This window comes from Chelonoidis abingdonii, chromosome 2 (assembly GCF_003597395.2).
Source record: "Chelonoidis abingdonii isolate Lonesome George chromosome 2, CheloAbing_2.0, whole genome shotgun sequence".
In the NCBI taxonomy this organism is placed as follows: domain Eukaryota; kingdom Metazoa; phylum Chordata; order Testudines; family Testudinidae; genus Chelonoidis; species Chelonoidis abingdonii.
Window position 1 is genome coordinate 51,837,297 of NC_133770.1, and position 27,567 is coordinate 51,864,863.

The window sequence follows — 27,567 nt, forward strand, 5'->3', positions numbered from 1 at the left end:
TACGTGTGAGATGCATGATATCATGTGAGATGCATGATGTTTGGCAGCCTGGAGAGTGGGTATTGAATTTGTCCATAAGGGCCTGATTCATCAGTGGCTTTAATGAAATTACACCAGGGATGCATAGGACGTTTTATGTCAGGTAGCTATCTTATATAACACTTTACAAATAAAACCACAGTATTCTAGAATACTGGTCTAAAATCCAATAGCACAATTGTAGAGTGTTTTGGACACAGAAAATAATAGTGCTGATAGTGGTCCACAGTCCAACATCCCCATACAAAAATCCAATGCCAAAATGTTTGAATCAAATCCTGATGAATACAATAATTTAACAAAGAACTAAATTCATATCTGTAATAGGTAACCTTTTCACTGTTCCGGAGAAGGCTCCCATGGTAGACAGCTAGTTTTTTATAGCAGCTACCTTTTAAAACTTTAATCTGCTCAGGAATCCAGCCAGACGGAGACACGAGACCTGTGCAGAAATGCCAGTCTATACTTCCTTCTCATTTGACCAGTGCAATATTTTGTTTGCATATTATTTGGTTAATTCTCTTGTTTGCAGTTAGTACAATATTCTGCAGCGAGGGTTTAAGGTTTTTTTTATCACACTGCTCCCATTAAAAGCCTGATCCAAACCCACTGAAAAGTCATTGGAAAAGCATCTATTGACTTCAGTGGCCTTTGGTTCATCCTTTCAAATAGTTTGATTGTCTACTAATAAATCAGTGGGTTAATTTTAATTAAGTGCTGATGATGCTTTACGACGGTTTACTCAATGTTGCTTTTGCCCTCTGCTCCTTATTTGTCAGATCACTATTTTTCAGCATCCAAAGGCTTTAGAGTTTGTTCGTTCATACAGATGCTGTCTTCTTAGTCCCATGCATATTATTCTCCTTGGTCCGGAAATTCAATTCCTTTATTTTTAAAGCTTCAGAGTCACTATCCACTTGCAAAGCAAAACATGAAACCTATGTGTTTCTATTGTCTATTGATGTGCAGCATCCTGGGGTGCTTATGGGAAAGGCACTTTGGTAGTGCGAGGTTGATTGAAATCACCGGTTCCCTTAAAACAATCTGGCATGACATTTTATAATCTGTTCTAGCAGTTAACACACTCTTCCATCCACTGAAAGGCAGAGTTCAGACAAATAACTGAGAATGACATCCTCAGCTGGCTGAGAAATGAAGATCTGTGGGTATCAGTGATAAAATGTTCAAGTAATCACACATCAGATTATTCAGTAATTATATCACATTTTTAATGTTTCTGTAAGTGCCCAGAGAAATATTTTTTTTGTTAAGGTAGTGACAGAACCAGAACTGGGGGGGGGGGGCATAAATAATGTAATACATCAGATGTCACCATGAGAATGGCCTGGTGATAAGGGAATGGAAGGTTTGCCATTGACGCACGAGAGTAATGCCATGACCTGTAAGATCCTGGGAGTCACAGAACAGCAAAACGCTATTTATTTAGGTTATCTTAACCTATTTATTGTGTTAAATAAAATAGGTCAAACCTATTATTTAGAGTTATCTTAATTCTGTTCTAGCAGTCTAACACACTCTTCCATCCACTGAAAGCAGTTCAGGACCAAATAACGTGGAGATGAACATCCATCAGCTGGCTGAGAAAAGAATCTGTGGGTATCAGTGATAAATGGTTCAAGTAATCACACATCAGGATTCTATCTCAGTTAATTATATCACATTCTTTAGATGTTTCTGTAAGGCCCAGGAAATATTGTGTTTTTAAGGTGGACGGCTATGACAGAAGCCAGAACTGGGGGGGAGTATAGCAAAATACTGTACTCTCCTGACTCGTTGACATCAAGTGGTCAACCCATGAGAATGCCTGTGAAGTGAATGGAAAGTTTGGCCGAGTTGACACTACACGAAGAAGTGCCGACCTGTAAGATCCATGTGGATCCCAGAACAGTCCAACAACCTATTTAATTTAGGTGATTTAACCTATTTATCTTAGGAGTTTAAAACTATAATAGTCAAATACTTCATTTATTTAAGCAGTTATATTAACCCTAATTTATCTAGCTGCACCTTGGCGCAAAGAGCGGGAAAAAATGGGTGTAATAAAGTTTAGCTGATGACACGACGCTGGGCGGGAGGATATAGCGCTAACCACCGGAGAAGGACCGTGAGCTATATCGAGCGAAGATCTGGACCACGTCTGTACACTGGTAGTAATAGTAATACTGGATGAAATATGAAATAGCACGAAAAGTGCAAGGCGAGTAGCACGGGTTGCACTAGATTAATATAAGAATTAGATATACGTGGGGGAAACGCATCAGTTGGAACAGACGGGAGGAGAGAAGCGACCTTGGTATTGGTGATAAGCAGGTGCACTTAAGCCGCCATGATATGGCATGTTAAAAGCAAATGCGGGGTGTGGTAGGATGCAGCGGCGAAGGGTCATTTCCAGCATAGAGGAGAAGAGTGTTAGTGCGTTAAATACGACGGCCTGGTGAGACCCATGAATTTGCGTTTGGGTTGTTCAGAAGGATGAATTCAACTGGAACATGGTTCAGCCTAGGACCGGGAATCAGAGACCAAGAGCTTGGCATTAGTTCAGCACTGGCCAGACTTGCTCTATAAATAATTACAGGGGATTAACGTTAGGGAGGGAGAGAATATTAAGTTAGTACTAAGAGGACAAGGACGAATGGACAAACTGGATATTAGGAAGTCTTATGACTTGAAATTAGACGGAAGGTTTCTCAACCATTAGGGATGATTCTGGAACGGCCTTACCGCATGAATAGTGGGGGCAAAAAGACTTACGGGCTAAAGATTAAGCTGATATATATGGAGGGATTTATGATGGGATAGTTAATTTGGGCAATTGATTTATGGATTATCGGCAGAGAAGTTCTGCTCGTGTCTGAGGAGTTGATGGGAGGGAAGATTACTAGCAGAGAATTCTTTCTATGGTGCTGGCTGGTGGAGTCCTTGCCCACATGCTCAGGGTTAGCTAGATCGCCATATTTTGGAGGTCGGGAAGGAATTTTTCCTCCAAGGGCGAATTGCATAGCCCTGGAGTTTTCGCATTCCATCATGCAGCGTGGGGGGCATGAGGTCGCTTGCTGGTGATTCCCCTGCAGGCTTGAGGTCTCAAGATCCCTCATTTTGACGATCTTCAATAACTCAGTCATGGGGTTGTTATAAATGTGTATGGGTAGGGTTTTGTGGCCTGCCTTGTGCAGGAGGTCAGACTAGATGATCATATTGGTCCCTTCTGACCTATGAGTCTATGAGTCTATGAAAAGGGAAGTGCCAGTGGGAAAAGCTCTGCTGAGCCTTGTCCTTAATTAGATATTGTCTGGGAGTACCCTGAAGATATAAAGTGCTTTGGAAAGGCTAAGTATAGTTGGTTAATTAATTAATTAATGCTCCTGTTGATTAGATAATTCATAAATGCTGTGTTAATAAGTAATGCAATATAAGTATCATTAGTATTCTGACTGTAAATGCGGTGCAGAGTGGGGGTTATATCATGAGAAGAAAGCAGGACTGGATTTCTTGGGGCGTATCAATACAGCGCATTATTCTGCCATAAGGAGACTTTAGCTGCAGACTGGAGGAAATTTTCTGTGCTTGCTGCTGGAGGGAGATTGTACAGGCTGGAAGGAGATCTGGATTTTGACTTCCCTTTCCAGTGTCACCCATCTCGCCCAGTTTTTACCGTTCAACTCTGCTAGAAGCATGGGGAAGCTGCTTATGGTTGGTACACTGTTCTCCCCTTGTGTCTTTGTCTAACACATGACCAGAAGGGGTAGTTGAGTAGAAGAGAGGTTGTATGTGTTAGAGCACTCTCCTAATCCATACTTTGTCCCTGCCTTTGCCTTATGTTTAATCAGAACGGCAAATGCTGATAGGGGTATGATTCTCGCTTTGTGTGAGAGGGGGCCCGGGTTCATATCCTGGACAAGTTTTGATCAGAGTTTTGATTTAGTTGGGCATTGGTCCTGCTGTGAGCAGGGGGTTGGACTAGATGATCTCCTGAGATCCCTTCCAACCCTGATATTCTGTGATTCTATGATAATTAGACCGAGAGAAGATGTGGAGTTGACTGGCCATCAGGATCGCTCCCACACTGCTGGCAGGAAATGGTGGAGCTGGCCAGAAGTTGTCCCTCTAGTCATTTACTCCTTCCTTTTGTTTCCCTATTCAGTTTTGTCTTCCTTCTTTTGCACCATTTGCAGCCCTTTCTTTCCAGTCCCCCTTCATTCCTTGTATTATCTCTTCTTTCCAATTCCCTTTGCTTGCCTCGTCCCTTGTTTTCCTGCGCTGCTCCAATCCACAGTCTATTGTGTTAGGCTGGTATGCTTAATTTTAAACAGTGGAACAGACTTATACGTTTCAGTTCAGGCTCTACATGCAAAAACTGCACAATGGACTGTGGATCAGATGCACAGCAAGGTCTGGGCAGTTACTGGAAGACAGTGGCAGCTGGTGAGGGATTAGAGGAGGCACATGGCAGTTGAGGAGGAAAACTGCTGAGATGGGATATTTTTGCTTCAGGCAGGAGTCTTGGTAGCCAGGTGTTGGTGCAGTTTACACTTTGTAAGTGGCTATCAGGGGAATAGCAAAGCAACCAAAAGGCGATTTACTTTCTTGCAACTTCCTACAGCCTCCCTTTGGTTGTTTTTCCTGATATGACCCCTCCTTCCACGTCTTGGTGCAAATGACACCAACCTGTACTTTCACACCATCTTCCCAGCCTGTAACTCAAATCAACACTTACATCAGTTTTGAATTTGGCCTGGAGACTGAACAGCTGTCTCATACCGAGAGGTGGTCCTCTCCTGGAAGCACATCAACAGGACAATGTGGAAAAGCTTACATTGCTGCTGCTGCCTATCTCCTGCCAAGAATGAATCTGAATAACAGTAATAATAAAAAAAAAAGATGACAATACAACCAGTGCAGTATAACAAGTGTGCTCAGATGGAAACTGCTGTAGCAGAATGAAGCAGAAAAACTGAATTATTATGTGAGTTAGTCAATAAGGAAACAATTTATTTATGAAATATCCATATTTTTTAAGTTTACTAGTACACACATTTTTAATAGTTTTAATTTTTCCTTTTCTAAATAATCAGGTGATTATTGGACAAGGATCTAGAAATCAGATTAGCTGACATTGATTTGATCTAGTATAATACCAGTTAAACTAACTGAAGTCAGTGTCAGCTCCTTAGCTTTCTTATCGACTAACTCACATTTACTGATATAAGTACAGAAAAAAGTAAATAGCATTTGTGATAAAAGTACAATAAACTTAACAAAACCCCGTATCAAGGGAGGTGGTGGTTCCTCCACCACTGGGGATTTTAAAATCAAGATTTGATGTTTTTCTAAAGGATACGCTCTAGTTCAAACAGGTGTTAATTCAGGAAGTCCTATGGCCTGTGTTCCGCAGAAGGTCAGACTGGATGATTGCAATGGTCCTTTCTAGCCATATAATCCATGAATCTATGAAAACAATTGTACTTGACATTCTATTAAGCAAAAAGACTCCTTTTTTCAGACAAACAGAATACAGGTTGGTACTAATGGTGCAGTATGTAGAACTTACTCCACTGCATCAATTTTGTCCTTTTTTATTTTAATTTCTAAAATTTCCTAGATCATAAATTGTCTGGAACTGAATAGTCTGCTTTAATAATTAACATCTCACTTTCCCTGCATGCGCCTTCCCACCAAAGCTATTGCTTTCATGCTTTTTCATGGAGCTACTGGAACTCACACAGCAGCTAAGCACACCAGCCTTCCAGCTTTGGAAACTCTGGTTCAGGCCTCCATGGCATTAGGTAGGAACACTGAAACTGAATTGGGAGAGCTTCTCCTATCCTTAGAGGACATTTGCCCACATCACAAAACCACAACAGTTTGTAATTTCTGTTCTAGAGGTGCCCTGGACAGATCTTTAATTTAAAACAGGAAAAGCAGTTAATTCAGCGGGGGTCCTGGAGGTCCAGACAAAGTTGTATTGGTAGAGCTGTGTGAGAAACCCATCTGATTACTTATGCTATTACTGGCACTAACTCACATCCTTAGGGACTAATCCTGAAATCTTCACTCATGCATTGATCCATTAGGGTCAATAAACATCATCTTCAGCCCCAATAGGTTGTTTTGCAAAGCTCAAGTGTTGCAAAGATTCCTTGAAAATGGCCTAGGTGACCTGCTGAGGATTCCTCTTTCACAGGGAAATTCCTGGGATGTGAAAAGATAGCATAGTGGGCTCTATACTGCCTCTATTTATTAGCCCTCAGCACAAGGAGTTGTGCTGGGGAAGGAGGTGTAGCTGGAGCACATTGTGTGTCAGCAAGCCATGACTACCAGTATGGTTCTTGAGGGCGATCGAAGGCAGCTGTAGGTTATAGCTCAGGGAGTGCTCTAACTTGCGCCTGGAACCATTCATCCCCTGACAGGTCCATGGACTGAGGAAATGCAGAGGTGTTATAAACAGGAGCAGCTCCAGGCACCAGCACGCCAAGCGCGTGCCTGGGGCGGCAAGCCATGGGGGGAGCTCTGCCGGTTGCCACGAGGGCAGCAGGCAGGCTGCCTTCGGCGGCATGCCTGCAGAGGGTCCACTGGTCTCGCCGAATCCGTGGGACCGGGGACCTCCCGCAAGCAAGCCACTGAAGGCAGCCTGCCTGCCGTGCTTGGGGTGGCAAAATACCTAGAGCCGCCCCTGGTTATAAAGACACCTTTGTCCCCTGGAAGAAGTATGTGCAAGACAAAAGGAAGCAACATTTTGTGGGGAGCATCAAAGTTTCAGTGGATTCAGGTCACTTAGGCCTGGTCTCTAAAGTTGCCAGAATAGCTATACCAGTATAGTTATACCAGCAAAACCTTCTAGTGGAGAGACAGTTTATACTGGCAAGAGTACTTTTGTTCTTGTGTCTACACTAAGGCTTTTCCTGTACCCCAAAAAAACGTTGTCCTCATTCTCTCTCTGAATGGACTCCTTGACTATCCTCCAGTCTCCCACACATTACAGTGGAGTTGTGTCCACTTGACCCAGTGGCAAATTTGACCTTATTTTTTCATGGATGGACAGCTACATCACATCCCCTAGATTGCCAGTTGAGATCCAGTGGCGCTAAGAATCCTCCTTAATCTGCCCCTAAGAAGTATATTTCTATTTAAGACTTCATCTCTTTAACAGAAGTAATTAAAATTGCTAATCATTGCATATGCTCATTGAATCAGATTATAGATTAAAACAAAGGGTGATAATGTTATCATGCTGGATTTCATGGAAATGTTCTGTTTGCCATGTGAGTTCAGGAATTTGAGTTTTGTCCAAGACTAAAGCAATGAATGCTTTTGCTTCACAGCTCGCTTTTTGTCAAAAAGCCAAACTGACTTGGGGAAGAGGGTGGAGCTGCCTGTTCAGACAGGATTTTTAGTTTTTGCCCTTTACCTCTGGAGCCAGAGGTCTGGCTCTCATCCAGCCATACGAAAAGAAGATTATGGTATTTTCTAGGTAATGTTAAGAAGCAAAACCAAAGTGAAGTCAGGTGGTTTCAAGTCAGCCTTGAATTTTTCATATTAAGTGTTTCTCATGATTTTGGTTTTCGGTATAACTGTATTTTAAATAGTGACAGGAAAATATGCTTCAGCAGGCAGGCACATTCCAAACCCTGTTTCTTCTTGCTTATGAAACATCTTGTGAACAAATCTCCATGTTAGAAAATAAAATAGAAATTTTCTGAGAGGTGGGGTTGGTTTGACAAAAACTGAAAGGGCCAAATTCTGGCTGAGAACGCACTTGTGTAAATGCTATTGTAATCAATGGAAGCTTGATGCACATACCAAGAGCGGAAATTAGCATTAGTGGTTCATCAACTGACACAGAATTAAATCCCAATCCCATTGAAGTCAACAGCAAAATTCCCATTGACAACAGTGGTGCAAAATCAGGCTGCAACTATGAAGTATTTCAGAATAATTAAGACTATATACAAAAAATATAAAAAAATTGTAATGCAGCTAATCAACAAAATTTTCCCTCTATCTACTACAGCAACCCCCGTTGTGCTCTTTGAAATATTTTGTTATTAGAGGGAAAGGAAATGTGTTCAGAATCTTACAAGATGGGGTTCTCTTCAGTAATAATTAAGCTCAGAGTCTGCGGTTGCTGACCCAGGAAAACTCTGCAGATCTCCTGATCCTACCAGCCACAAAGACTAATCCTGATGGCTCAGTGTAAACCGCTGTTTGGCCACATTAGAGATTCGTCAATATTCCCCACCCTCCAGAGTGCAGATCCTAGCAAGTGGTATGTTGCGAATAAAACAACAGGGCTGCTGAGAAGGCATAATACTTCCCCAAGCACAAGTGTGATACCAGACTAGCCAACCTGTGATGAAATTGTATTTTCTATTTTTAAAAAAGAAACACCTGAGCTTTGAGGGGCTTGATCACTAAATGATCCTTCCTCTTTCCAGTGGGAACCATGGTGTTGTAATAACTATGGTCATGATCCCTTGTAACTATATTCATGCGATCCTGCATCCCTGTCTCTTTTCCCCACTCAGTCCCCATTGCCTATCATCCACAGCTCAGAGCAGGAAGAGGAGTGAGGTGGTGCTCAGGCAATGCCTCAGGCAATGGTTGCAGCAGTGGAGGAACATAGCCATAACCATCACCAAGGAAGGGGAGAGGCTTACCAGGAGGCCTAGTAGTTTATTTGTTGGCAAAGGGAGAAGAGGAGGCAGAGAAAAGGGGGACAGAATGGTGGGGGTAGGAAATCCAAGACAATCTGTGTTTCTAAGTAAGATGGGGGAGTGAGTGAGCCACCTAATTAAACAGCAACAGCAACATATTTCACTAAGCAAAATATTCCTCCTCAAGGCTTTATTCTTGGGGTTTAGAGTGCACAGGTTACTGGGATCATTGCAACGAGCCAGCCCAGGCTATAGTCTTTCCTTAACAACTTGGGGCTTGATCCACTGAAAGAGTTCAGTGCCATTGGCTCAAGATCTAATTGAAAAACTCTGATTCCGCTCCTGTCTAGCTGCCAGTGAGGTGTTTTACACAGTCCTCTGGCTTTTCTGTGAGTATCTCATTGGGCCTCAGTCTCCATTCCTGCATCCTTTCTACCAGCAGGTGATCTAAGGTGGAAGTTATCTCCCTAAATGTTGGTATGAGAATAGGATGCCAGGTTAGATGTTCTTAATTGTCCTTCAGATAGTCCGAACAGAATTTGGTGGTTTTGCTGAGGCAGCCAGAGTAATCTTTGGTGCCCCCACATTGGGGGAGTCAGAAGACAAGTTCCTCAGAGTGCTGGGCCCTGTGGCTCAACCCCCCGAGCACCCTGCCCCATGTAACAGTATCCAGGAAATGCTCCTCTCCATACTTCCTCAAATCCTACTCTTCCCCTCCCCCCCTGCAGCGAGCACACTGGTTCCACTGTGAGAGGGTCCTCTGTGGGAGGGAGATGGGGAGGGATTCTCTGCTAAACAAGAAATGCACTAAGCCATATTCTTCCTAATGTCAGCCAGATAAAGCCAACTCTAGCCAATAGCTGCCACTATGTCTCAGGGCCTTTCTCTGAAAGAACAAAAATATTTCTGCAGACAAGATTATGAGCTGAATAAATTGCAAATCAGCCTGCGATGCAGTTAAGGCACATTCCGTGGTGCAGAATGAAACAGGTATGATCGGTGGAGCTAAGTGCTGATTTCTGTAGTAACAAGATAAGAATAATACATTTTGAGCTTTTTGAATAATGAGATTCATATTTATCATTTGATATAATATTGTAATGAGTATTTACATATAGGTAAGAGCTGCAAGAAAAAACTGCTTGAGAAAAATAGCAGTCTTTTAAAAGATATCAGTGGTTAAAATGCATAGTGTAGTAGCATATGGAAAGGTGCCGACTTAATAAAAGGATGCTTTTAAAAATAAAAGATTGACCCTCTCCACCACTAAAGCTTAGCTGATGAATTCAGCAGTTTTGAAGAAACATGGCCCAAGTACAATTGGCCAGCTAGAAACAATCTGCCGATATAGCAAAGGTATGCTGAAATCCTGGTCCTCTGGAAATCAATGGCAAAACTCCCATTCACTGCAGCAGAGTCAGAATTTCACCCAAAATTGCCTTTTTCAAAAATAAGTGGATTTGGCTCAAGATATTGCTTTCATCTATTTGGCCTGTGTGTAAAAATGATAATGGGGGCTGAAACTTAAGCATGCAAGCTCATCAAGTTTCAGTTGCAGTTGTTTCATAACATTTGCCATATGGTAGGTATACAGCTTGTAAGTCAGAAGTTCAAGCAATTTAAAATGGTGTTACAGTGAACTTTACATGGGCCCTTTGTCAGTGGGTTTACAGTAAAGTCTAAGGCCCCAGGCCTGCACTTGTGCACTATGAGTCGTCCCATTGAAGTCAATAGAACTACTCACAGTGTGTTAAGTTAAACACGGGCCTTACGCTGGCTTGTGTAGAAAGGTTGCCCAGTATTTATGTCTTCTCAAACGAAGGGATGCAGTTCACAGACCTACATTCCCATAACATATTTTCCAATAATAAGCTAGTGACTGGCTAACCAGGACTACCCCGACTATTTGCGAGGGTGGAATTGCTTATCTCCTTGTCCCATGCAAATCCGCATTCACATTCATTAATATGAGTCTCATTTTCTAAATGGTTTGGGTGCTTCTTAAATGCACATTATTCAGGCTGTCCAGATTTTATCCCTGACTTCAGTTTTGCATATTCAGATCTTCACTATCATGGTAATGATAATGCTTAGCACTTAGACAGTGCTTTTCATCCATCAATCTCAAAGCACTATACAAAGGAAGGTAGGTATCATTAATCCCACTTTACAGTTGGAAAAACTGAGCCATATAGGGTGAAGTGACTTGCCAGAGGTCACTCAGTAGTCAAAGAAAGACAGAGTCAAGAATAGAACCAAGGTCTCCTGACACTCTTTTCAGTACCTTATCCTCTGGATCATGCTGGTCATTATTTGATAAATATATTGCTGGAGCTAAAAGGCTGTAAAAACTGAATGACAGAATAAAATAAGAATAAATGTAATTTCAGCATTTCTTCAAAAATGAAATGTTGATTGCAATATACTATGGATAAATTTTGTGCCTCTTAATCACATGCCATTTTGTGACATTTATGGTCTGTAGCACTGTATTTGTAGTGTATTTTCTGTGCATGAGAAAAATATTTTCCTATAAGCAATTGGGCAGACTTTGTTTCCTTTAAACACACAATTTTGTACTACTGATAAGTTTTCTCCAGCAAGTTTGTATGTCTGAAATCTTTGAAACCAGCACAATTTACAATGAAAATATAAAATACTGCATGCTCTGTGTATGTGTTTTGTAGGCATTGTGGAGTTGCGTGACCTGCTCTGAATTCTATTTGTAGGCTTTCAGCTGAACATATTAGCTCCCAAGTATCTTTTATAATACTTCTGTCTCCTCAAAACCCTGATCATCACTTAGCCCCAGTTCTGCAAACACACATGTGCTTAATTTTAAGCACACATGTCGTCCCATTTACACTTCAATGGGATATTCATGTGCTTTTCCTTATTTGGGGAAGAATTTTCTCTTGCTATTTTTGTTTGTTTGTTTTTGCAACACTAAGACTCCAGAAAACAATATTTAACCTTTTTAGAAAAAGTGCACATCAAACTGAAGTAACTCCTCCTCTTGCACTCCAACTTACAAATAAAACAAAATATTTGTTACATTTATGAAATAACAAAAATATAAGGCCAAATATGAACACTTGATCCTGCTGCCACTGGAAGTCAGTGGCTAAACTTCCATTGACACAAACAGTGTTAAAGGAGGCCTATAAGTAGTGTCCAATGCCTTTGTGTTTTAAAAAGACACTGTCATTTAATTAAAGCTGCAAATATACTGTTATAAAACCTATGGTGGATAGAAATGTTTTCATTCATTCTTTTTATATTGCAATGAAAACACATACATTCCTTGGCAGTGTGTGTGTGCGTGTTTTGTGTGTATGCTCACAGACACTGTGGAGGACTATATACATACACACACATATATATAAAACCTAAACATGGCAGCGATGTGTAATGGAGGATGATAGAAAATGAAACAAATGAAGTAGAGTTGAAGCTGAGCACTCTGTTTTTATTGACAAAAATTAATAAAATGCAAAAAGAAACAGCATAATAAATAAAAATTCAGTTCCTTCACTTTTAGAAATACTGGTGATATCAATAATGCAGGTGAGAAACTGTTCATTAAAAATATTATTTTTAATTTTGAAGTATTCTTCTAGACCCTGATCCAAAGCCAACTGCAGTAAATGGGAGTCCTGTTGGCTTTGGATCAGGCCCTTAAATTGCAGTTTTTATATGCAAATCAGTTAGCATTATCAGTAGCTTATTAGCAAATAATTACAACTGCATGAGCTATTTCATGTGTTCCCAGCATTAACTTATGTTTTCTTTCCCTTGTTTTATCATCAGGACAGGGTGTATTCTGCAATGACCTTCTTCAGAAACCCCAAATATGTAAAACCAGTATAAAAATAGGCTAACAAACGTCTTCTGTATGTAGTGTTGTTGTAGCCCAATGGGTCCCAGGATATCAGAGAGTCAAGGTGGGTGAGGTAATATATTTTATTGGACCAACGTCTGTTGGTGAGAGACAAGCTTTCAAGCCTGAAGAAGAGCTCTGTGTAAGGTTCAAAGCTTTTCTTTCTCACCAACAGAGAAGTTGGTCCAATAAAAGATACTACCTCACCCACCCTGTCTCTCTGAGGGTCTTCTGTGTAATACTTTACCTGTCACTAATGTCCCTTTACAAGTGTAGGGTATAATCATAACTTTGAATTCTTATGTTCCCTTCCTTCAGATCTCTATCATACCCGGCTTATAAAGGCATTAAACCAAACCCAAAGAGCTGTTACAGACAGCTGAGTGGATGAGGAAGACGCTTTTTTTAAAAAATCCCATTGTTTAGATTTCTGTCACAGGCTATGAGAATACTTAATTTCTCTTATCTCTGGAGTTTTCATTATCATTTAAATTTCATTTTACATTAATTGATCAGGGATTAGTGAAGGCATTATGCAAAAATTAGAATAAGAGAAGCCAGATGTGATGAATAATTCATTATGTCCAATTACATTTTATTTCTGGTGTACTTCAAACTTGCCTCTGACTTCTAAGGTGTTTTGAAATGACAATGTTCGCTTAAAATAAGATCTGTACCACTTGATTTATGTAGCAACTATAGTCTCCCTGCCTCGCCGTCCCCCCATTTTAAAATTGAATTCTAACCAGTTTGGGACTATCCAGCTGCTATCGCTGGAATAATCTGAATCACCTGGGAAAGAAGAGGAGGCACTGACAGAGTGAGAGCAATATAAGCAGTCGAAATGACCCCATGAAGCAGCAGACAAAGAATTCAGCGAGGCAACTCTTTGATATAGCGTCACCGGGCAGTCGGTCTCTCCCCTTAGCAATACCCCTTGTTTGGGACATAGCAAAGGCTGCTAATTGGCCGCTGCAATAGTACAAGCGCCGCTAGGTGGCAGTCGTTGCCTTCCGTGCAAGGAGCCCCCATGGGTGGCTGCTCGCAGGGAATCTCGTGATCCCTATCAGGTCAGCCCACAGAGCTGATTTATTTGTGTGAGCAACGTGCAAAGCGCTCCCCCGCCCAGAAACACCCCCCCCCCGCCCAAAATAGGCCCGGGAGCTACGGGGCAGCAGCGCTGGTACCTGTGTGTAATGTCTCGAGGTATATTGGAGGCTGCTCAGCAGCTGCCCACCCAATCACCCCTTTGCCACCCCCCATCCCGCCCCACTGTATTTTATTTATGCCACTGGAGAGTTGTTGCCCCATTAAAGCTCCAGTCCCACCTTCTGCAGGGACCTTTCATCTGGGGAAGTTTTATGACACTTGGTAAATGTGCAAAGTTTTTAATTAGACTCGCCAGACAGCCCGAGGCAGCACTAGCGCCACGAAGTCTTCATGCTTCTCTCTGCTTTACAGCACAACAAGCCGCTCTACTCCTTTGAAGACAATGCAGACTATGTCTACGATGTCATGTGGTCACCCGTGCATCCCGCGCTCTTTGCCTGCGTGGACGGGATGGGGCGCTTGGATCTGTGGAACCTGAATAATGACACCGAGGTGAGGCGGGGTGGCGGGGGGAGCCCTTAACCCTGCGCGGGCCGGTGCGGGGAGAGGAGGAGAGAGATCCCTGCCTCTCTGCCTGCTGCTACCAAACCCTCTCCGTCTTGTGCCCTCCAAGGGACACTGAACTCCCCCACTCCCTGTATGTTTCAACCATCATTGGCCTGCCCGCCTGGTATGTTTCAGGAGACACTGATCTCCCCCTTCCTGTACGTTTAAGAAATATTGACTCTCCGCCCCCGGTATGGTTCAAGGCTCCTTGTATGTTTCATGCAAGTTAAATTTACGGAAGAAGGGAAATAGTGCAATCCCCATTCAAAAAATCAAGCATAGAGCAGCAAATAGGTAATGTTTCGCCTATTTGGGAAGGATACTCCCTGTCTTTGGATTTATTTCAAGGCAGATTTTAACAATCTCTCCCATTTTGTAATTTTTTTTTCCCTTTTGGTAAACGGTTTCAGTGAGACATTTAAAATCCCGCTGTCTCCTCTCCTTCAGATTGTCACAGCTTGACAGTCCTGTACCGACACCACAGACCTGCCAAGTCTCACTCAGGTGGAGTGTGAACTTCCTCGTTTGGGATCGATTTTAAGGCAGCTTTATAAATCGCTCACTCTTTTAGGATGAAACATTGTTTTTACTTCATTATTATTGTTTCTTTATTTATTATTAATGATTGTTATATTTGGTTTCTGTTATGTCTTCAGTCTATTTTTGTGGAACATTAACTCACCTTCTTAATTGTTTTTCCCCCAACATCTCCGGCAAATTGTCACAGCTTGACAGCCCCGCAACAGTACCTCCAACCTGCTAGGAACTTAATGATGCCCATGTGTTACCTACCACCTCTTACATTTCTTTCAACCCCATTGAAACAGAAAGGGCTGATAAGAGAACTCTTTGCAAAGATGAAGTAGCAAATATTCTACTTAAAAACCAAGCAGACTCCTTCCTAAATATAGATAGTATGGATTTTGTGTTCCTCTTTATTTTTGTGTCTGGTATAATTTCAGTCAGAAAATATGACTTCAGATGTTTAAAAATATTTCTAGGTATTAAATGAATGAGTACAATCTTGATTTGAATTTTCCTTTGATGAATCTTTGTTATAAGAACCATCACTGTTCTAAATAACCAGTGTGTTTTGATTATACCAGCAAGATTCATATTTTTCCATCACCCAAGCACAAACTGTTTATTTTCAATGGCATAGTACAAAAGTAGAAAACAAACAAAAAAATCAGCCTAAAAATAAGGTCACATTTTAATGGTCAAGTTATTTTCATTTTCTAAAACAAACAAGAACAAATGACAATATTTTCCCCATTTCATACAATATGTCTTTAAAGTTAGCTCATTTATGACTATGTCTTTCATGTAACCATGAAATATATACATTTCAGCCAAAGTAAAATACAAGTGCAGTTTATGGTCTCCAAATCAGTGCTGCTTGCCGTAAATAAGTGTGGACAGGTAAGAAGAACAAACGCTGAAAACTGTATTGTCACATGGAGCAGCCATGCCTTTTGAAGTGTTCTGAGCAGGAAGTACTGCAGCCTTTTTAATTAGAAAGCATACAGCTGGAGGATGTCCAGGAGGACTTTCCTCAGAATTTCTTTTGGGGAGGGGAGGAACATATCCTTCAGGTGTTCTCATTAATGCCACTTTAACAGCATAAAAACCAGTTAACATTTCAAAAAGAAAAAAATAACTCAGGTAAAATCCTGACCTCTCCGAAATCAATGCGGACTTTGCTGTTGCCTTCAGTGGCACCAAGATTGCACCGCAAGTAATTACCATGAGCCGCCTGGTTCCGCTCCCATTGAAGTCAGTGAGCTGGATCATGCCCTGTATGACCAGGCTTACAGATAAATTTTGAGTAAGAAAAGGCAAATGCGCATCCACAAAAATGAATTCAGAGTTTGGTCTTGCATTCTGTACACTCCCTCAGCCACCAGCAATTTCACAAAGAATATTCATTCATAAGGGTCAAAATCAACTCTCACATAAGTGTGAATCTCTATTGAAGTCAATGGTATTATTACAGATTTACATCAGCATGAGAGCTGAATTTTGGATCTATGAAGAAAAAATTACTATTCCAGTTCTTTAATAAGCAGTGATGGAATAACTTGAAAATGTTTAGAAATCATAAACTAGCATAAACTAAATCAATGGGAGGTTTGGATTTGCAAGGAAAGCAGATCTGATAGATAGTCAGAGAAAGAAAACCATATACAATTCTTTTAAAAATTACAACTGAAGGTGATCAATATTTTCTTTGACCCTTTGCCTAGTAGCTTAAAATTAAGTTATAATGATTATCTATAGTTGATTATTAAAGGATCTGAACGAATTATTCTGTTTACTAATGAAAAATCTGTGTCATAGTTTTATTAATTAGTCATTTAATAAAAATGAGATGACTAACCTGGGAAATTCTTGGGACTCCTTAGCTATGTTTAAACATATAAAACTTTCTAGTAATAGATGTCAAATACAGATGGAGGAAAATAACAAATATATTAATGGCTTTTAATGAGATCTACTGAGGAAAAGTGCTATATAAAAGGTTGGTTGTTATTATTAATAATTAGGTTTTTTGTTTATTTTATTTTAGGAAATCGGCTGCATTAATGTTTAGTTATTTTGAAAACTGATGGAGAAAATATCATTTTTTAGATAACTTACAAAAAACCTTCCAATTTCTTGAAATATAATACAATTTCTACTAGTCGTCTTCTCTATATGTATTCATTTCATTTTAATTTATTAAAAGTGCCTAACCCAGACTCTAGATGCTTTTTGATCCAAATGGCCATAATCTTTTGACTATTCTCACAATCAAACTTTAAAAGAGGGCAGAACTAATCACGGTAGCATTCTGGTTTGTGGATAACGTGTTTGGTTTTTGTAATAACAATGAAAGTTATCATATTTGATTTATTTTACATTAACACACACACCCCACCCTCCCGCACTTCCTTACTCTCCTGCAAGTTGTATAATATTTTTAGAGGTATCAGTATGTCAGATTTTCAGTTAAATTTAGGATGGAAGATCCTGATTTCCCAGTAGTGTGTCCACAACATTTTTTCTTGCTTAGCTTAAAGGTAGAATCAGCATCTAGGTTATTGCCCAGTCATCTCTACTGATTACTGTTCAAGAATTATTGATATTTTTCCACTTTGATGCTCTGTTATGTTGCTTTCAACAGTATTTTATTTTGCATGGCTTGTATACTCTGGCTCTGAAACTATGTAGATGGCATTTATTTTGTGAAGTAGATAGGACAGATATCTCTAAACAGTAATTTTTAACACCACATAAGCAACAAAAATTAAAAGGTGAATTATTAGTTGTTGGGGGGGGGTTTTGGTGACTAATCTCTCAGTTTACTATCTGCTAAATTCATATGCCAAAATGGTTATAATCTGACAAGTGTCAGTTTATAACTTTAGATAATTTATAAAGTATTTTAAAATATAACTTTAAAAACATAACTAATGGTGTCATATAACCGTTCTAAGGTAAATTCACATCTTTGAAATGTTAAATAGGTGTGTGTAATTTAAACTATCATTATTCAAAGCAGCCAAATCTATTTTAAGATAATGTAGAATAACTATATATCTCTTTATACAAAAGGAAAAAGGAGGAGTATTCAAATATTTTAGAACAATTGCATGATTGCTTTGATGCTGTTAGATAAATTTGTTGCGTGGGAATGATTTTTACTAAACCATTAGAAGATTTTAATTTATAGGACCCTGAATTGGTCAGCATTCCCGTTGTTTATTTTTCTGTGCAACATAGGAATAATGCTATATGAACCCAAAGCAGAGGTAAAGCACATGTATGTATTTCAGCATTGTGAAAGGCATAGCTAAAATTCTGTGTCTGAAACATACTCCTTTGAAAGAACTTGTATATCTTTGATCTACTTATTTTCTGAGAAACAAAACTAACTGGTGAAATAGATTAAGTAACTGCTCTAGTGTTCAGGATTTTTTCTATAAATTATATAAAATTAACATAGCCTTAGAGGTGAAGAGAACTGCAGAGACTTCAGTGATGAGGAGGGTAAAGCATATTATCACATGACAGTTTTTATTGCTACTTTATGTCAGGTAATTGGCCTAATAACTCATACATGAGATGAGGAGTTACAGGAAATGCCATCTTTCATTGGTCATATAGCATTGATAGGACCTAGGCCTGAACCAATGAAGAGAGAAGCTCAGTGGTTTATTTGCATTTGAATACTTCTTTATTGGGGGAGAAGGGCGAGGCAGGGAAGTAGATGTAGTAATCTTGTGTTTTCTGATTGCTGTCCAACATTATTTCTGAATTACTGTGTAAGCAGATCTATTCTAACTTCTCTTGGGAGGTTCAAGGGCACTGTAGTGCAGTAGTTTACAGAGATGAGGGTTTAGCACTCCAACCCTGTTGTTCTGAGGTACTAGTTTGGTTCTGCAGCCTTTAGTCAGAGTCTGTAACAAAGGGGACTGAGTGAATTTCCAGATCTTGAGGTGCTAGGTGAATAGCCCAGCTTTAGAGTAATTGTTCTGCTGCACGAGTGACTATACACGTTTATTGACTGTAGCTGGAGTCTCCCAGGCAGTCTGCAAAGGCTCAGCTTCCTACTCTCACCGATACCTCATGCCATTTAACACTGTGGTTTATTTCATGAACTGCACATTAACAGTACATACACATATGCACGTGTGTATCTTCGACTACATTGCCTTACTTTAACAGATAGCCTTGCATTTACACTTAGACTTATTAACATAAATGCATCTACCTAATGAAATGTATTGGATTTTTGTAACATAATCAGTGGTCTAAAAACCGGGTAAAGATCGGTAAAAACTGAAAATGGAGAGCCTTATGCATGAAGCACATAAGGGACTTCCATGGAGGAAGAATTAAAAAAAAGGGAAAGAATAGTATCGAAACTACAATTGTCTTGTTTTGAACTGATTTTCTTCTGTTTCTGTCCTACCTTGCCACTGAAATACAAAACTACAACCAAAACATTGACGTAGGTCAGTAAAATACGGTTTTCATAAACGCTGCTACCTTTCTGTGAATTTTCAAACCTCGTTTTAATATTATGTTTAAGCTTATGAATTCCTGACACTCAGTTGATTCTTAACTCACTTCTTGATCAGAAGTCAGTGCATGTTGAGAAACAAGCTGCTGTGGTTTTGCATGTCTCCAGCCAGGAAGAAAAATATTTGTGTCACTCGCTGCCCATTTACTGTGAAAAAGTCTCCCTTACACCTCTCAAACAGTCTGTCTCAATCTTCCCACCTCCCATAACTCAATAGAGCATGTGACTGAAGAAACAATTAATCTTTTTTTTCCTCCCCCTGCACAAAGGATGTATGTTACCTCATGTAATTCTTAGGGACTTGTGATTCATCCACTGAAACAATAACATTCTAAATTGGCATATTTGATTCACTCACAGCATGATTTCATTAACATCATTATTATTGATGCAATAGGTTCCAACAGCCAGTGTGACAATTGAAGGAGCTTCTGCCCTCAATCGTGTTCATTGGGCCCAGGCTGGGAAAGAGGTAGCAGTTGGAGATTCAGAAGGCCGCATCTGGATCTATGATGTTGGAGAGGTACTTCTTCTTTTTTATTTATTTGTTTGTTTGTTTGTCATATTTGTCCAATATTTGTCATACCACTGAATGTTAGAAAATATCATACATTTATGTGCATGAGAAGAACACTTCCCTTTGGTGATCCAGATGGTTTTTAATGGTGTCATTGTTTTCGAGTGCTACACAACTTTGAAATGTACCATTAAATACAGCTAAGTGTAGCTGTTAAATCCCAGATCTGAAGAAGAAATCTTGTTCAAATGTCTCGTGATTTATTCTCACTATTTATGTTTTAATGTCAACAGGTGTTTGGTTTTTGGCTACATTTACTAGGGAGAAAAGAATATAAAACATGACAATATAACAGATTACAAAAGATATATAATATAATGTAATAATATTCCAAACACTCGCCTCTAGGATTCACCTTTGCATTGCAGTAACTCATATATTTTGTGACCTGCTCCACTTTATCTACTGATACAGATTTTTCTCATCATGACATGAAAGCACCAGTCAGTATCCCTGATACCATTGCCTGAATATTTACAGTGGCTCCAACAACAGAAAATTGAGATGTGGTGGTTTGGGGGTTAACAGATGCATGTGTGGTGTGAAATACACTGCTACCTCAATGTAATGCCACCTGATATAAGTCGAATTTGGATATAACGTGGTAAAGCTGTGCTCCAGAGGGGCGGGGTTGCGCATTCCGGTGGATCAAAGCAAGTTCAATATAACACGGTTTCACCTATAACACGGTAAGATTTTTTGGCTCCCAAGGACAGCATTATATCAAGGTAGAGGTGCAGCAGAATAAATATTCCATGTTTTAAGGCTGTTTTCAATTTCCCCTACTACATACTACAAAAACTAAGCTGAAGTAGGTTGTGCATGGATGGTGCCTGTCTCTTTGTTGATGAATGCAGTATGAAATGTTCAGCCTGCATTACAATTCTTTGGAATAGTCAAGGGTGAATCTCTGAGCAATCAGCCTTTATGTAGAGAATTTGTTTTTCATCATTATCTGTGAGAGGATACTGGGATATCTATCTCTACACAGTAGGGAAACATTACAGAATACATTGAGTATTATCTGTAACTCACACAAAGTGATTTTATGGCCCAGAGCAAAATTGCTTGAGCATGACTCATATTTTTGGATTGCATATGCTTTTGCAGGAGATGCCTTTTCTCACAAATGGCTGCTGAAACTTCTTGCTATATAATTTCTAAATTGTCTGAAGTTATTATACTTAAATTTTGACTGCAGTGCTGGCAGAGCAGGCTGTTTTATTTATTTATTATTTTTGTATTATTTCTCTGAGGTGATGAGTTTTTTTCCTTTCTAAGTGATATGACAGACTATTGCAATATTTGCAATGACAATATAGTCTGGTCTTGTCTATTGTCTAGAGTCTAGACAGGCTATAGAAATGTCTTTTTGACTTATCATACACCAATCCATTCATAAGGTTGTTTCTCCCTGCAAGATTAATCATGAGAAAATGGACTTTATCCAAAGGGAGTAATATTTACTTTTTTTTCTCTTTTTTTCCTGCATAATCAGAAAAATCCTACCTTCAAAATAAATCACAGGGATACACTCCTCATGAAATATAAAGACATACTTATATTACCTGCAAAAAACGAGTAATCAGTATTCAGCTCTGAGAGACCAGATCAGTATTGTATAATGAAGACCAGTGATACCCTTAGTGGTGCAGGAGCCAAATTAGCCATCAACATTACCCAAAAGAGCCACAGTAGTGTGAATTCATTGTTTCATTCAGTATCATTTTCCTCATTTTACATATGGGGAAATGTAGGCACAACGAGGATTCTTCCCCCACTCCCTTCCTCTCTCCCTCCCCTCACGATTGCGGCCTCATTGATTCCCATTTCTGTTTTTTAAAAAGGGTTCAAGGGGTTAGTGATACCCTAGCAGGGCAACTTCTGTCATTACTAAGAGTCACTAGAGCTAGCCTAAGTCAGATGCAGACACACGCAGCAATCAGAGTGCCAGTTTAAATCAATAGGGATTCATACTGGTGGCCCTGAGAACAGAAGTTGAAGATAGTGAATAACAGCAGCTTAACTTATTACACCCCCACGTCAGTTCATAAAGAGCCCTCTTAAAAGTAATTCAGATGTAGGTACACTTAGGGCCTGATCTAACTCCTGTTGAGGTCAACAACATCGTTGGATCAAGTCCTTAATAAGGGCCTGATGCAGGAAGACACGTCTGTAGCCTTGTCAGTGCTGCAAACTGTAGCAAACCGTGGACACTGACTTCCTGGCAGATTGTCTTATCCAAGTAAAATGAAGCCTGCTGAAGAAAGACAAAAGCACATTGAGGCTGGGAGTTCACTGCCTGTCCCTCCTTTCCTAGCTGTTCCCTCCTTTCCTTTCCCTTCATCTCTCCTCACCCTGCCACACAGAGCATGGGAGTGCGAATAACCTCAAGACGGGAAAAAATGCCCCTCGTGACACCCTGAACTGGGAGGAGGAGTCACTAAACTCCAACGTAAGGGCAAGGTGTTTAGAAAGCAAAGCTGACAATCTTACTAGAACCCACTAATTCTATACTTCCTGGACTATCTAATTCTTATCTAAACTCCTCATGGCTTCCCACTGCCTGGATGGATCGTCTAAGCTGTCTAGCTATTTATTCCTCACTGAGCATCTCAGTGTCTCTGTTAGGGATGAGTCCTGCACCAGTGTAGTCAATGGGAGCTTTGCTATTGCTTTGAATGGGAGCAGGCCCTTAATCTGGAGCATCATCTCCATTGCAGGAGTGCTCCTCAGCAGCTTTCCTCTTTTCTTCAGCATATCATGGACAAGAGGGGCCTCCCCCTTTGTGCTTTGGCCTATTGGGATCTGCTGTCCCTGCCCATCTTTTTAAACTGTCTCAGTCCAAGTGGTTGTCGCATGGCTCCTCTCTTCTTTTTCAGTGGCTGATGTCTCAAAATATCCAGATTTCTCTACTAACAGCTCTGTTTCAGGCCATGGGCCCTTTAAAATTCACCCATAACTATAGTGAGTCATAATCCGCATCCATTAGTGCCAGGGCACACTGTGCTCTGAAGTAGAAGAGTTTCGCTCAGAAGGCAGCAGGCTCCTTTGCAGAGATCCTACATATATTCAGCAAAAATAGTCAGATACCATATTTTTCATATTTTCCCAGTCTTTAAAACCTACCCTATTCTTCTTTTTACATTCCAGGTACTCCCCACTTAATGTCCCCTCGCTTAACGTTGTTTTGATCTTACATCCCTGCTCCATTACAGAACATGCTCATTTAAACAATGCTCCCTATAACGTTGTTTGGCCTCCTGCTTTGTCCATGGCTGGCAAACACCCACACACCCCAGCACCTCCCACCTGCCAGTGGACCCCGCGGATCAGCACCATCCCCCTGCTCCTCTGCCTTCTGCCCGCAGCAGTCAGCTGTCTTGGAGCATTCAGGAGGCTGGGGAGAGTAGCGAGGACACAGTGCACAGTCTCCCCCTCCCTCCCCTTTCTCTTGAACGCCGCAAGCCAGCTGATTGCCGCGGGCAGGAAGCAGGGGAGCGAGCAAGTAGGCTATGCACTGGGTCCTCACTCCTCCCCCCAGCTTCCTGAATGCTGTAAGATGGCTGATTGCTGCAGTCAGGAGGCAGGGGGAGCAGGGGGAAGGTGCTGATCTGCGGGGTCTGCCAGCGGGCAGGAGGCATTGGCGGGGAGAGGTATAGGCGAGCTGATGGCGGTGCTGCCAGCCTGTTTAATACCTGTATAAAATTGCTTGTTTAAAATTGTGTAAAAAGTATATAGTGCCTTTTCCCTGGCAAAAAAAAAAAATTCCCTGGAACCTAGACCCCCCTATTTACATTAATTCTTATGGGGAAATTGGATTTGCTTAACATCGTTTCGCTTAAAGTTGCATTTTTCAGGAACATAACTACGACGTTAAGTGAAGAGTTACTGTACCACATTTGATTGGCCATAATGTTTCTAAATGGTGGTTTCTTGTGGCCACAGTTCAAGAAGGATGTTAATAAATTGGAGAAGGTTCAGAGAAGAGCCACGAGAATGATTAAAGGATTAGAAAACCTGCCTTATTAGTGATAGGCTCAAGGAACTCAACCTATTTGTATTAACAAAAAGAAGATTCAGGGGTGACTAGATTGGTCTATAAGACATGGGATAGAAATATTTAATACATAGCCTCTTCAGTCTAGCATAGAAAGGCATGACACGATCCAGTGGCTGGAAGTTGAAGCTAGGCCAATTCAAGCTGGAAATAAGATGTACATTTTTAACAGTGAGAGTGATTAACCATTGGACCAGTTTACCAAGGGTCCTGGTGGATTCGCTATCACTGAAAATTTTTAAATCAAGATCTTTTTCTAAAAGATCTGCTCAAGGAATTATTTTGGGGAAGTTGTATGGCCTGTGTTATACACGAGGTCAGACTAGATGATCACAATGTCTCTTCTGGCCTTGGAATCTATGAATCGGAAAAAGAAGATACATTGAGTTGAACAACATCATCCAAAAACACAATAATGTTTAAAATCATATTTCATAAAATAATAAAATCCACTGTTCCTACACAAATGAACTGGGGCATAAAACTAACATGACAAGCTTGGGACAGAGCGGGAAACCTATTTTGATATCAAATGAAAGTGATGAGGTTCTTATCTTGTTAGTTCCATCACTGTTTTTATTTTCCTCTAGAGAGCAGTAGAATTTGCATCTGTGATTTCTAATTAAAATATACGGTGTTTAGAGAGAGCATCATGTGGCCTGTCTGCAAACATCAGATTTAGGGCTCAAACCTGCATTCCTTGCTCAGTCAGAATTCCGTTTGAGATCATGGATGTTTTGTCTGAGTAAGGACTTTAGGATAAGGCCCTTTTGTTTTGACAGGTCATCAATCCATGATCTTTATGACATCACAAGTGCAGAAACATGGGTAATGAGACAGAGCCCATGACCACTGAGTTAAAAATAGTGTGGATATTTTCAGTTAAACCAGATAATGTTGTCTTTTACGGTTCGTACTTTTAGTTGTTTGATTTCAGCATCGTGTCTGAAAAAACCGAACACATTTATTTTCACAGTGAGAGGTCTATTTTCTCCTCCGTGCTTGTGTTTTACGTCCATTAGCATTAATGGGAGTCATGCGCATGCTTCCAGGGGAGAATAGACTTAAATAATCCATATATATGTGCACAGGTGTGGTGGTTTGTGAGAACAACTTGCAGATCAGTAGCTAATGGCTTAAAAAATTGAGGGGGAAAAAATCAGGTTGTTTCAGTGTGACAGGATCTGAAACATATTTAATTTAGACAGAGAATATAAACAATCATTTTAATGAGTGTTGGTTTCTGTTAGATTGGAAATGTTCACTTCCATAAGACTTATAATTGAGATATATTTTTGAAAAAGACTGTATGTAAAATGTACTGTGAATCAATTTAGCTTCTGTAGTCTTACGGTGTCTTTACTCAGTAGCAAGGGCTCTACAGGGTAACAGATGATTTTAGAACATGGACCACTGACTGTAGATTTATTCACATGCCCTGATGATTGATTGATAGACCTAACTAGATATATTTTATAGAAAGCTTGCTTCCATTGTGCATGCTCCAGTGATGTTACACAGATGCTGCTGTCATAAATATTCTCTATCAGTCATGTTTGCTGCTTATCTGAGTTAGAATGTTGTTTGTAGCTCCAGTTGTGAAAGCAGCAGCTTCTCTTCTACCTTCCATTATTCCTTTTTTCCATTAATCCTTTTGGGGCAGATTTTGTTTGCGGTGGGGGGCAAATATATGGAGATATACCTATCTCATAGAACTGGAAGGGACCTTGAAAAATCATCAAGTCTAGTCCTTTGCCTTCACTAGCAGGACCAAGTACTGATTTTGCCCCAGATCCCTAAATGGCCCCCTCAGAGATTGAACTCAGAAGCCTGGGTTTAGCAGGCCAGTGCTCAAACCACTGAGCTATCCCTCCCTGGGAAATAGATATAACTTTCAAATCAATAATCTGTTAGTTGATAGTAGTAAAATATAGAACTTGAAAAAGCATTTTCAACACGAGGAGAGAAATTATGATCTAAAAGAGTGTTTGAAGTTGTAATTTAGAGGGGCAGATTATCACATATGACTTGTTTCATTAGACTAATTAACTAATGGAAATATCAGTGGTTCCATCTGTTTGGCAGGGTTATCAGACAGGTTAGTGTTAGGGTCAGTAGCAATCAGGATCCAACTGGAGAAAAGTAAGACATGATATTCTCCAGACTCCACCCACAAACCAACTTCCACCCCCTGGAGACACCAAAAAGAGAAATCATTCACAGTAAACTGTGCAGATCTTCATAAAAAGATAATCTCACTGCTTTCTTGCATGCTTTGATCAGCAGTGAAATAATTAACAGTGGTGATATTTAAATCATATTTGTTATGTTTCAGCATTAACTTCTGATTGAGATAAAAGGAGCACTTCACCTCTTTCAGCATGGTTGTTTCAGGTTTTCTTCAGACTCAGGTATACATTGTGGCATTGGTTTGATATGTGGTTCACATTCCGAAATGTATCTTTGCCACTGTAAGGGCTAGAGTTTTTATTATTTTAAAAATGAAGCAAATCTTAGATTCTGGAATTCAAGAAGGCAGCTACCAGAAAAAAAAAAAAGTACCAGCTCACCTAGACAAATCAGTCCAGTTCAGTCCCAAGCTATGACCCAGACTTGACTGCTGGGGAAAATTCTGAAGAACCATTTTAATTTTTCCCCAGTGTTGTAAAAATAAAGGGATGGGGGCGGGGGAGTCCCACAGAGGAAGAAAAGACAGGATACAACAAATGCCTGGTTTTCACATGGCTTGCACTTAGGCAATGATCATTTGCTTTATATGAAAAGCGAGAGACCAGCTTTCCATCCCATGCCTACTCATTTGTATTTTGTATAGAAATAGTTGCACCAGTGACTGATATATCCAGTGTTCACAAAGGTATTTTTGAAGTAGCTAAAATAAGAACTCCCTAATGAAAAAAATGCGCTGGTTGGAAATGAGTCAGTTTAATTACCGTGCTTTATGAAAGCCATTACCCATTGCTGATTACTAGAGTGATAAAATCTTTAAGCTTTGGTAGCCTCCATAGGGGGTGAGCTGATCTAAGTAGTGCAGAGTCCAGTCATTATCACCCTAAATACTTGTGTTTCTCATTACAATATTCATTACCTTAGGTTACTTTGGATGCATTGGTACGTTTCCCCAGTGGCGAAATAACACTATATTAAGTTAAAACTTAACATTTAATTCTGTTTTCCAGTTTCAAATCGGGCTTATCCGTATCTGTTCACAAATATACTTATGTGCGGGTATATATGGGAGTAATGTCCACATCTTAAATGGTAAAAGAATGTGTTTTATCTTGTACCTTCAATCTCTCTCTTTCCTTCATCTGCATAGTTTCTGAGAGCCTCACACTCATTAGTGGATTATGTTCTTAAGACACCCCTTTGAAATAGGGAAATATGCTCATTTTACACATGGGAAACTGAGGCACAGGGTAGCTTAAGTGACTGACTCAAAGGCACACAAGAAATATACAGCTTGACTGGGAACTGAACCTAGATACCCTCAGTACTAGGCCAGTGCCCCAGCCACTAGACAGTGTTTTCCTTCCTCTTCCAGATTTGTCCTTTTTACTGCTTCATCCGCACTCTGCCCTGCTGACTCACATGCAT

The 27,567-nt window shown here is 40.2% G+C and overlaps 1 protein-coding gene across 7 annotated transcripts in view; it reads left to right on the forward strand.

Moving 5' to 3' along the window:
* Nucleotides 1-27,567, forward strand: part of DYNC1I1 (dynein cytoplasmic 1 intermediate chain 1) — a 268,510-nt gene that overhangs the window by 217,036 nt on the left and 23,907 nt on the right. For all 7 annotated transcript variants that reach the window (XM_075062359.1, XM_075062360.1, XM_075062357.1 and 4 more), the window contains 2 exons: nucleotides 14,053-14,193; nucleotides 19,713-19,838. In XM_075062359.1, coding sequence (XP_074918460.1) covers nucleotides 14,053-14,193; nucleotides 19,713-19,838 — 267 coding nt within the window. The remainder of the gene's footprint in view (nucleotides 1-14,052; nucleotides 14,194-19,712; nucleotides 19,839-27,567) is intronic.